Source organism: Sus scrofa, chromosome 12 (assembly GCF_000003025.6).
Source record: "Sus scrofa isolate TJ Tabasco breed Duroc chromosome 12, Sscrofa11.1, whole genome shotgun sequence".
NCBI classification, from domain to species: domain Eukaryota; kingdom Metazoa; phylum Chordata; class Mammalia; order Artiodactyla; family Suidae; genus Sus; species Sus scrofa.
In genome coordinates this window covers 17,274,712-17,286,835 of record NC_010454.4, presented here as the reverse complement: position 1 = coordinate 17,286,835, position 12,124 = coordinate 17,274,712, and the positions used below count along the sequence as shown (strand labels likewise).

At 51.0% G+C, this 12,124-nt stretch overlaps 1 protein-coding gene across 2 annotated transcripts in view; it reads left to right on the top strand.

The window, feature by feature from the left end:
• The window catches only part of CRHR1 (corticotropin releasing hormone receptor 1), a 54,948-nt gene that overhangs the window by 19,473 nt on the left and 23,351 nt on the right, over positions 1-12,124 (top strand). For both annotated transcript variants that reach the window (XM_021066246.1, NM_001144110.1), the window contains 1 exon segment: positions 4,867-4,954. In XM_021066246.1, the coding sequence (XP_020921905.1) occupies positions 4,867-4,954 (88 nt within the window).

Below are 12,124 nucleotides of genomic sequence, written 5' to 3'. Positions count from 1 at the left end.
TTTAGAAGGAAACAAACAATATCCTTCCACCTTTGGGGGCCTTCCTACAGTGCAGTGATTTCCTGTTGGAGTTGGAAAACTAGTGAATGTTGAAGAGGAGATCAAGGTGTGGTGGGAGGAAATACACAGGAAAACTCCGGACTTTCCATGAAGGCGTGATTTAGGAATAAGCCAGGAGCCTTTACAAACCCTTCCACAGAGCAAGAGGTGGCACAGGCCCAGATTCTGCACAGAGCCGACCTTTCCTGAGAAAAGAACTTGGCCGGGGAATTTTAAGAAGCCTTTTTTCTTTGCATAATGCAAAACCGGCCTCTATTGGTAGAACGTGGCTTTGTGAACCATCACGTCCAAGGAGAGGTAAAGGGTCAAGGTTAGAGGCAGCCAGCCAAGGACAGGTCCTGTGGCATTTGCTTTGGTTTCCTGATGAATCTGGATTTGCCCTGCTCCTCTGTGAACCCCAGGACATTAAGATGCCAGGCTCAGACCTTCTGGCTGGTGTGTTTGCCATCTAATTAGAACCCTGAGGTGTAAGTGCTCTGTACTGAGCATTACATTCCGTGCATTTGGGACTCGTCTCAGTTCTCCGTTCGCTGGGGTCTAGTGCGTGCGTGGAGGGGACATGGGCACGTTGACAGGTGACTGAGTTGCTTTGCTTTGGAGGTTTGGGAAGATGCTGCCAAGGACCTGGCTTTTGAGGGGTGCAGAGTTCACCAGGTGAAGGGGTGGGCCAAGGGGAGGAGGGTGCAAAAGTGTGCAGACCCTGTGCACTGGGGGAGCAAGTCATTCAGTGTGAATAAAACACAGGGTGCTTTCAGGGAGGATCTGAAAGACCAAAGCACGAAGCACAGCTTCAGGCAGAGAAGGATAGTGGTGGAATGTCAGGCAGCAGGGGATATTTTTGAACAGGGTGTATCAGTTTCTTTAATTTGCCTGAGGCTGAGCTGGCTCTGGGAGCCCCATTTCCACTGTGTGTGTGTGTGTGCATGTGTCTGTGTTGGGAGGTGGCAGAGGCAGGGGTGGGCGACAAGCTAGGGGCAGGGGCTCCTAGTCCCCTTCTATAAGAGGCCTCCGGCCAGCCCAAATGAGCTGCACTCTCTGGGGACAGCTTGGCGCTGAGTCCCTGCTGACTGTGCTACTGAGGACACTGCTCTCTGCTCAGCCCTCAAGAGCCACAGGCGGGCCTGGTGGCTTCCTCCTCTCTCCGCTTCTGCGTTTTCCTTTGGAAAATGAGGGCAGAGATATTTCGGCATCTCTCTGGGGACTGTGAAGTTTAATTACTGATTAATAAAGCGTTGGAAGTTCCTTGGGGCCAGAGAGATGAATGGATTGGTTCTAATCACTCCTGAGTCCCAGGAGCCAGCAAGCTGACCCCAGCACCATTGGCTGAGGCCAAGCGCTGGGCACAGGCTGGGGGGCACAGCGGAGGGTGTGCTTAGAGGCTGGAGCTTGGCTCAGTAAAAGCAGAAAGACCCCAGAGATGGGACAGGAGGAGTGTGCCAGCGAGGGGATAAACAAAGCCTGCTGAGGAGCCAGGTGCTCAGTCTGAGTGCCTGACACACTGAAGGGACAAGTGGGTGAAGCATCACTGTCAAAGGCGGGAGCTTCCTACAGGACGTAGGAGCCGGCCAGGCTCTGACCAGGAGTGGGGAGCATTTGATTCCGTCTGGGAATGCAGGGTGGGAAAGAGGGGAGCAGAGTCTGCCTTTGTCATCGGACAGGAGCTGGAAGGTGGCTGGCACGGGTTGAGGGGCCGGGCAGGAGAGGACAGTCATGGCAGGTGAGCTTAGAAAGCTTGCCTCTGGAGCTCCCGTTGTGGCTCAGCAGGTTAAGAAGCTGACATAGTGTCTGTGAGGATGCGGATTCAATCCCTGGCCTCGATCAGTGGGTTAAGGATCCGGTGTTGCCACAGGCTGCAGTGTAGGTCACAAATGCGGATCCAGCTGTGGCTCTGATTCAACTCCTAGCCCAGGAACTTCCATATGCTGCAGGTGCATCTGTAAAAAGACAAAAAAACAAAAACAGAAAAATTAAGCTCACCTCCAAAAAAGGGCGGGTTTTCAGTTTGCCTCTAAGGACTGGGGAAGGTCCTGAGGTGGAGAAACAATGAGGGGAGTCCAGGGGAAGGGAGGACGCACAGCTACGGGGAGGGGTGGACGGGGTAAGGGGTGGAGGCCAGCTTGGGAAAAAGGTACGTGAGTAAGGAGGCCAGGACTAGGGTAGACAAGCAGGCATTTTTCTCAAGCATGGAATTTAAGGAGCCGCCCCAAGTCATAGTATTAAATAATATTTTAATATTATTATTGATTTTTCCGTTTACCATAGGTTCCAATATGGCCCAGCACTGTTAGTGATCCTGCCTTTATTTATTTATTTATTTACTTTTTAGGGCCACACCCGAGGCATGTGGAGGTTCCCAGGCTAGGGGTCCAATTGGAGCTGCAGCCGCCGGCCTACACCAGAGGCACAGCAACGCGGGATCCGAGCCGCGTCTGCAACCTACACCACAGCTCACGGCAACGCCAGATTGTTAACCCACTGAGCAAGGGCAGGGACCGAACCCGCAACCTCATGGTTCCTAGTCGGATTCATTAACCACTGCGCCACGACGGGAACTCCCAAAACAAACAATGTTTGAGGAGTCCTCATTGTGATTAAGCGGATTAAGGATGCTGGCTCTGTGAGGATGTGGGTTCCATACCTGGCCTCACTCAGTGGGTTAAGGATCTGGTAGGTGGCAGATGTGGCTTGGATCAGCATTGCTGTGGCTGTGACATGGGGCTGAACTTCAGCTCTGATTTGACCCCTAGCCCGGGAACTTCCACATGCAGGGGGTGCAGCCATAAAAAGAAAAAGAGAAAAGATTTCTTTCTTTCTTTTTTTCTTTTTTTTGCTTTTTAGGGCCGTAGCTACAGCATATGGAAGTTCCCAGGTTAGGGGTTGAATCGGAACTGCAGCTGCTGGTTACAGCCACAGCTACAGTAACTCAGGATCCAACCCACATCTGCAACCTACACCACAGCTCACAGCAAACACTGTCTCTTTAAGCCACAAATCGAGGCCAGGGATCGAACCTGAATCCTCATGGATATTATTTGGGTTGGTAACCTGCTGATCCACGACAGGAACTTCCGAGAAAAGCTTTTGATATGTTGTTCATCATGGATTTTTTTTTTTGCATTAATTTAGAGTTTCAAAAATATTACATTAAAATATTATGTATCTTGACTATTGAGTTTGTTGGCACTCCCCCACCCCTACCCTTTAAATTTTGCACCCAAAGTGATTGCCTTGCTCTCCTCACCCTAGTCCCAGCCCTGCGACTGAAGTCTGCACATAATGGCTGCAAATGTGTGCTGCTAGAGTTGGCCACCACCCTGGCTCTAGTCTAAATTAGAAACTCGGTCACTGTGAGATGCAGACAAGCCCCTGCCTCTCTCCCGATCTCATTTTCCCCTGTGAAATGGCTCTAAAATGTCTTCCAGATCTACATGTTTCTGTTTGATGTTCTGTGCAGTGAATCTGGCAGACCTGTTTGGAAATGGGCTGGGGCTGAGACATCGTGGGGTGTTGGGGGTGGAGGAGAGGGTTCCAGGGAGGGGACCCCAGGAAGAAAGAGCAGGGGAACAGGGGTGGCAATGCGGAGAACAGCCTCCTATGAGGTCAGGGAGATAGAGCTCTATGGGTCATCCAGGCCCCCACGTCTGGACAACTAGAGGGAGGGGCTGGTGACATTGCACCTTACCCCAAACTTCCACATGCTTCTTAGCCCGTCACAAATCAAATCCCACCCACCCCCCAAAAAACCCCCAGCAAACCCTTGGCTAAGAATCAACAAGTTCAAATCAATCAACATGACCTATTGAGTACCTGTTGTGGACCTGAAATGCAATGCAACCGATTAATATATTCGGAAAATTTGAATGCAACAAGCAAAACAAAACCCCTGCCCTTGTGCAGCAAGCTGTGCTACTCACAAAGGACTTCTGCCTATGCTGCATTCTGTAAGCCGTGGGGGAGAGAACCTATTATACCCATCTTCACAGGTGAGGAAACTAAGGCACAGAGAGGTCAAGTCACCTACTCATAGCAACACAGTGAAACCCAGGGCTGGATGCCAAGTCTCTTCTGGCTCTAAATCCATAGGGAGGGTGTTGACAAAGGCGGGGGCACAATGATTGTGTGGGGGTGTTAGTTGAAGAAGGGGTGGCCCTCCAGGTGTGGGACCCATGCTACTCTTCCAGGTGGCCTGAAATTCTGAGATTAGAGTGACACAGAGCCCCCAGGGAGGGTAAGAGGTCAAGATTCTCCCTGAATTAGGGCAGCCATCCTTTCCAAGCCCATTTATCCCTTCACCCCTGTGGACCTCAGCTTCCTCATCAGGAACACCAGCCCCAGACAAGGAGGCACCATCGCAGGTGTAAAAGGGTGAGGCACAGTTTGTAGTGACCAGTAATTAGCTGGGCAGGGATGAGGGCCTGCGGATGCAGCTCATTAAACCATGGGCCCTGAGTTCCTGCAGCCTGGGCGGGAGAGAGACGCACTAATGAGGGTCTTTGTGGGAAAGGGGAGTGGCAGGGGACATAAGTGTGTCATCCTTGGGGTCCCATGAGAAGGAAGGCAGCTTTCTTAAGCTGGAGGCCCCCAGCCCTCAGGGAGAAAGTTCACCCCTCTCCTGGGAACCCGGACTCCTGTTGTTACCTGCCTCCCTCACAGGGAGGAGGGCAGGGAGGCTGGGCTGGCGGGTGGGGGTGGGTCTGGGTCTGGGATGAGACCCGTGTAGGATGGGGACCCAAGGGAAGCGGGAAGCCTCAGGCCAGACAGCTCATGGCAGGTCTGACTGAGTTTCTCGCCTCCCTCTGCCCACAGGCCCTTCTCCTCCTGGGGCTGAACTCCATCTCCGCCTCCCTCCAGGACCAGCACTGCGAGAGCTTGTCCCTGGCCAGCAACGTTTCCGGTGAGTACCCCACCTGCCTCCTGCAAGATTCCTGGTCCCCACAGCCCTACCCCCACCTCCACCACCCCAGGGCTCTCAGAGCCTGCACACAGAGCCGTGCCCTGGGGCAGGAAGAGCGGGGAGATTGCCTCTCTAGGGCTCCAAGCTGTCTACCGAGGGCCAAGTGCCATGTTGAGGAGAATCTTGAAGTTGGGCGCAAGTGTGGTGGGAAGGAGCTATGATTAGGTGACAGCATCCGCCCGGGGCACAGAGGGGCTTGTGGCAAGTGAGCCAAGCAGTTATCTTCCCTGCTTTGGGTGGGCAACAGGGGAAGTCGCCTCAGCCCTTGCCTCTGTGAGAATCCAGAGTGGAGGGCTGGGCTGTCACTCAGGCTTCAGTGAGGAAGAAAGCCTGCTGTTTGCTGCTACTAAAAGTGCCCCAAGCATGATACTGGAGGGCGTTAACTCTGTGCAGAGCACTGTTGGAGGTATCTGAGATACACATCACCCTTGACTTCCCATGAGGTTACGTCCAGATAAACCCATTGTACATTGAAAATATCGTAAGTTCAAAATATATTTAATACATCTTACGTACCAACCATCACAGCTCAGCCTAGCATACTTCACATGGCTCAGACCACTTACATTAGATACAGTTGGGCAAAATCATCTCACACAAAGCCTGTTTTATAATGAATTGTTGACAGTTTCATATAATGTATTGGATACTGTCCTGAAAGTGAACAACAGAAAAGGTGTGGTTGTTAAGCACAGGGGTTGTTTGCATTCCTGATCGCATGACTGACTGGGAGCTTCAGCTGCTGCCATGTCTCAACATTGCCGGAGAGAATCATACCACATATTACCAGCCCAGGAGGAGATCAAAATTCAAAGACTGGTTTCTACTGAATGCGTATTGCTTTCAAACCATCATAAAGTCAAGAAATCAAAAGTTGAACCGTCGTAAGTTAGGGACTGTCTGTATGTGGACCCAATTTTCACAATGACTTTCTGAGGTTGGTGCTATTATCCTCCTCCTTCTATACATAAGGAAACTGAGGCACAGAGGAGAACCAGTAAGTGCCAGCCAAGATTTAAGCCCAGGAAGCCTGGTTTCCAGATATGTTCTTTAGCAGCGTGCTTTCCACCTCCTCGATAGAAAATACTGCTTAGCTGCAATGACTAACGCCTGTATAACTTCACCATTTACAAGGTGCTTTTGTATCATAATCTTACTGCCTTCTCACCAGTGTTTAAGACATGATATTTGTACAGATGAGGAACCTGAGGCACAGGAGAATTCAGTTTGGGGGCTTCCAAGGCCATGCCTTTTCTTATTTGGGGTGTGGTCCCTGAACCCTCACCCTGACCCCTTTAACCAGGGTCCTGGGGGTGCTGCTGCCCAGCAAAGGTGGAGGGGTGCACCTGGGGGTCTTTAGGAGGCTCGTTCTGGGGTGATTCATTTTCCTCTGCAGTTCTCTCCTTGATTCAGTCCAGCTCATTAATTGAGCACCTACTGTGTGCTGGACCCCATGTTCCCTCGAGAACTAAGAGGGGCTCATGGTCTGGTCTGGGAGTCAAGTCCAATAAACACACATGCTATGAGGCACATGTGCTGCAGAGAAACAACCGCTATGTGCTAGCAGGGAAGCAGGAAGCATTCATTTCTGAACCTGGGCCTCGGGGAGAGGAGGTGTCCACAGCTCAGAGCAGCTGCCCCTGGGAGGGCCTGGTAGGGGAGGGGGAGGAATGAGCACTGGACCTTAAGCCCTGACTAGGTTCTCGTGCATCATAGTGGCACTGGTCTTGTCACGTCTGCCCTAGGGGCCCCCACTCGTAGCCACAGGGATGATCGTGTCCTTGACTCTCTTGAGCCTCACCGCGCCCACCTGTGGAGTGGGGTGGGAGGGCTGATACCTGTCTCCAGGATATGTTATAATGAAATGCACTATGTTGAATGGAAATATTTCACAGACTGTAGAGTGCCGCACCACTACTGAGTATTATTTATAATTGTCGGCAACATCAGCAGGCTTTGAAAAGTGCTTACTATGTAGCTGGAATGAGGGGAAGGCATTTGCCATGAATTCCTCACTACAGTGGAGGTGTCAGGGAGGATAGATCAGGGTGGTGTGAATCCAGGAAGGCTTCCTGAAGGAGGAGGTTTCAAGGTGAGTATCTGAGAGACTTTGAGCAGGGACTGGCATAGAAGAGCCAGTGCTCTGAGCCAAAGCTAGAGTTGACTGAGGACTAGCAGGTAGATTAGGTGGAAGAAAAGGGATGGGTCAGGAGGGAAAGGCAGTAAGCCTGGGGAGGTACTGGGAGCCCGTCACATCTTGCTGCAAAGTTGGCTAAGCCGGGTCACGAGGAACTGGAACATTCTCAAGCAAAAGAGTTTGGAGTTCTAGTGGGAAAAGATGAAGGGAGGAGACCTGCTCGGAAGCCCAGTCTGAGATGAAGCCTCCACCCTGTGCACGGGGGCCAGGTCAGTCTCCAACAACTGGCTTATTGTGCTTCAATGCAGTGACATCCCTGAGCCCACAAAGGTGTCACCTGTCCTTGGAGGCAACAGGCCGTGATGAATGTTGTTCATTCCCTGATAATTTGTACTCTGTGCCTCTACCCCCAGTCCAGCCCAGCCTGCCTGGCTTCAGGGCACACAATCCATCACCCTCCACAACAGCCTTTGATAACGGACTATTTGTCTTCTGATGCTAAGACCTACCCAGACTGCTGGGCCCTGGTAGAGACAGATGGTGAGGGTGGAGTAGAGGGACTGAGACAGATGGATGGGCGTCTGGATGGGGTGGCTGGCACCGAGCTGGGGCCTTTGGGGGGCCTCTCACATGCCAGGATCAGGGACAGGGTGGGTCCCCAGGGCTGAGGCTCCATCACATTGCAGATCACAGTCCTGGCAACTCAGAAAATCATGGTATGAATATGACAATGCCAGAAAGTAATAGAATTATCGACCAATGATATCAGAGACAAATGGAATCATATTGTTGACAAGGACCCAGGGTCATCCCCTGTCTTTTTTTTTTTTTTTTTTTTTTTTTTGTCTTTTTGCTATTTCTTGGGCCACTCCTGCGGCATATGGAGATTCCCAGGCTAGGGGTCTAATCGGAGCTGTAGCCACCAGTCTACACCAGAGCCACAGCAATGTGGGATCCGAGCCGCGTCTGCAACCTGCACCGCAGCTCACGGCAACGCCGGATCATCAACCCACTGAGCGAGGGCAGGGACCGAACCCGCAACCTCATGGTTCCTAGTCGGATTCGTTAACCACTGCGCCACGATGGGAACTCCATCATCCCCTGTCTTAAGGTCATGAATAATAATAGCAGTTAATGGTACCTCATAGTTACTTAGTGCCTACTATATATATACACATATATATATACATGTAAATATATATGTGTTAGACACTACTCTAAGTCGTGTTAAAAAGTGTTTTTATCATCTTACAGAAGAGGAATCTACAGGTCACAGAGGTCAAGTAACTTGCCCAAGCACACACAGTTCCTAAGCAGTAGTAGCCCCAAGATTTGAATCAAATGGGGCTGATTCTGAACTTTCCCACCACCACGTATGTGGTTGCCTGGAGAGCTGTGGTACCTGGGGCCCACCGTGGTCTCATCTGGGGGTGCAGAGCTACCCCCTGCAGTTTCCCATACCTGTATTGGGTTTACACACAGCCTCTAGTTTTCCTCAGGATTTCCTATGTGCTTGGCACTGTACTAGGTGCCCGGAATGCAAAAATGAAGAGCCTGGAGACCTGCAGGACAGAAGGTTCCCCCGCCACAGGTCCTGATGAATTGCACACCTCCAAAGACATCCTTTTCTTAAAAAAAATCTTATTATAGTTGATTTACGATGTTCTGTCAATTTCTGCTGTACAGCAGAGTGACCCAGTCATATCTATATATACATTCTTTTTCTCATATTATCATCTATCATGTTCTATCACAAGTGATTGGATAGAGTTCCCTGTGCTATTCAGCAGGACCTTATTGCTTATTCATTCTACATGTAACTGTTTGCATCTACTAATCCCAAACTCCCAGTCCATCCCACTCCCTCCCCCTGCCCCTTGGCAACCACAAATCTGCTCTCCAAAAACATCCTTTTATTCGGCCCAGCCAAAGAGGAGACAGCCCAATAACAAGAGAGCTGAGCAAAGAGCTGGACTCTACGTGGCCTCTGCCACCCTCTCCATGCCAGGTGACCCCGCCCAGCCCCTGCCCATTCATCCCAGCAGCACCTTCCTGGCATGGGCAAGCATGTGCATTTCAGAGCCTGCTCTTAGGCCACCTGGCTGCCCCTCTGGGCAGCCTTGGCTGAGTCCCTTTCCTGGGCTTAAACTAAACAGCGGGATGGGCTTCTCAGCCACAGAGCACTGCCAAGCGCCCACCTACTCCGGCTCATTCACAAGCCCCTAATAGGAGACTCAACATTACTGGGGGCGAGAACCAGGTTCCAATTTCCCTTTGAGGTTATCTACCATGGAAAGATCTGCTAAGTACATTTGGACCCTGACCCTGATGGGAAGGGGGCTATATAATCCATTCAGGGGAAGAAACCAGTGCCCAATTGCGCATAAGCTTTAAATAGGCCACCTTCAAATGGTTCTTATTTGATCATTAAAGCAGGCCCCCCAGGACTTTGACTCAGCAGGAGTTTTTCGGAGAAGGTGGGAGCCTTTCATACTGTTCCTCCCTTGCCTCTTCCCTCCGTTCACAGGGATCTGGGGCCGTCTGACCACAGCGCTCCCTTGAACAATTGGAGTGTGGGTCCCCAGGCATCTGTGCTGGGCATGCATGGGGAAGGAGGGAGATGCAGGACTAGTTTTCTGTGTTACAGTAGCCCACTACCACTCACCTCCTCCACTCCCAGAAAAAACTCTGAAAGGATCTAGCTTCTCCATGAGAAAGGGGGTGAGCCACCAAGTGATAGGAATGATAACACCTCAGACACACTGAACACACACCTGCCTCGGGGCCTTCATACCCGCTGTTCCCTCTGCCTAGAACACTCTTCCCCCAGGTATGAATACAGCTCCCTCTCTCACTTTCTTTGGGTCTCTGCTTAAATGTTAGCACCAAATTAAAGTAACACTCCTGTCAGCCTTTTATCTCCATATTCTGCCTGTTTTTTCAGCAGCATCTCTTACTGGTTAGCAGATACATCTGTCTGTCTGTCCGTCTGTCTGTCTAAACACACAACCCATCCCCCAACCCTGCAGACTGATGGTGGGGCATTTATCTCATTCATTACCGAATTCCTAGCTCTTAGGACAGGCACTGTATCCTCAGCTTCTAGAAAGTTTCTCAGGTGCCCAGTCCTGCCCTTCTGTTCTTTTCAGAAGGGGCTCTGGGGAACTTCCAGGGCAGGAGAGAGAGGGAGAGGGAAGGGAGGAAGGATAGATGTTACACTGAACTGAAAGAGCGGGTTAGGCACGTTCCAGGGGCTGCCGCACAGGACGTAGCATTTAATGCTCCCAGTGCCTGCTCAGGAGATGCTGTGAATGATTGAGTGAGTGACTGATGGAACAACCTCCTGCGGAGGTCTATTAAATCACTTGGTATATGTGAAGCGCCTGGCAGGTGCCTGGCACACAGTCGACCCTCAATAAATATTGCTCCTTTCCTCGCTGCCTCCTTGACTGGCCCCCTTCCTTTATGGCACACGATGTGTTATAATAGAAAGAGCTCTCGATTTAGAGTCTAAAACACCTGACTGTGAGTCTTGGTTCTTTCACTCATTGACCGATGACCTTGAGCAAGTCACTTAACTTTCCTGGGCCTCAGTTTCCTCATCTGTAAAAAGGGAATAATGAATCTGTAAATTAAAAAAAAATGGGAGTCCCACATTTGCAGGGTGGATGAGGATCAAACAAGATGCATGAAGAAGGGCTTTGAAAAAGCTGAGCACAGTCAATAGTATTATTCCTCCCTCCCCGAGTGCCTCCGACTTCTCTCTTCCTCCAGGCTCAGCACGATGGGCATGACCCATGGCAGATTAACATCTCCACCTGCTTTCTTCACTCCCCTACCCGCATCACCTCCCTGTGATGCCATTCATGCCATTCACTGTGGCACAGCGCCAAAGCTTGGCCCACCCCAGCTGCCTGGCTGGCCGTCTCCTTGTGCCCATTAAGCCCCAATCCAGATTTCTTTCTCTTTCAATTAAACCACTTGGCCTCAAAGCTTCTGCCTCTTGAGCCCTGATTTGCAGGCACACCCTATGAATCGCTTTGATTAGAAAGAAAAACTAGCATATGCCCAGCACTGCCCTAAATCCAGCAGGGAAAGGATGCCAGTATAACCCAGTGCTGTTTCCTGAGAGACTGGGCACAGGCTAATCTGGGGAGGAGATGTTGGGTGGGTCCCAGCCAGGGCTTGGCAGCTGCTGATGCCCCGCACTGAAGATGCTCATTGGTTCAGGGCTCTCCCTGGCTTATCTGTAGGTTCTAGTGCCAGTCTCAGGTTATTAGCCCCCTCTCATCATGATGGACACTATGGGTCTCCAAAGGACTGGTGCACCAGCCTTGAGCAGGAAAGGGGCTTGGAAAGGCAGAGAAAGAAGGGGCAGCATCAGGAGGGGTGCCAGGACTGCCCTTAGCCCAGCCCCCACCTGTTGGTAACTAAACATCGCCTACCGTCCAGAAGTGTTACTGTGGCTTCAACTCTGCCCTGACACATACACACACACACTCCACTCCACTCCAAAAAGCTCTTAATTAAGGGCAAACATTTGGAAAGGGATTTTGACATCTTCTTTCCAGTCCAGCTGTTTACACCCTTTTTTATGTCACAGATCCCTTTGAGAGTCTAATGAAAGTCATTGCCCTTTTCCCAATTAAATTGCATGTATGGAACAAAATTTTCATTTTGGAGTCTCTATGAATCCTAAAAGTTTTTTTTTTTTTTTTTTTTTGTCTTTTTTGTTGTTGTTGTTGCTATTTCTTGGGCCGCTCTCGCAGCATATGGAGGTCCCAGGCTAGGGGTTGAATCGGAGCCGTAGCCACCGGCCTACGCCAGAGCCACAGCAACGCGGGATCCGAGCCGCGTCTGCAACCTACACCACAGCTCACGGCAACGCCGGACCATTAACCCACTGAGGAAGGGCAGGGACCGAACCTGCAACCTCACGGTTCCTAGTTGGATTCGTTAACCACTGCGCCACG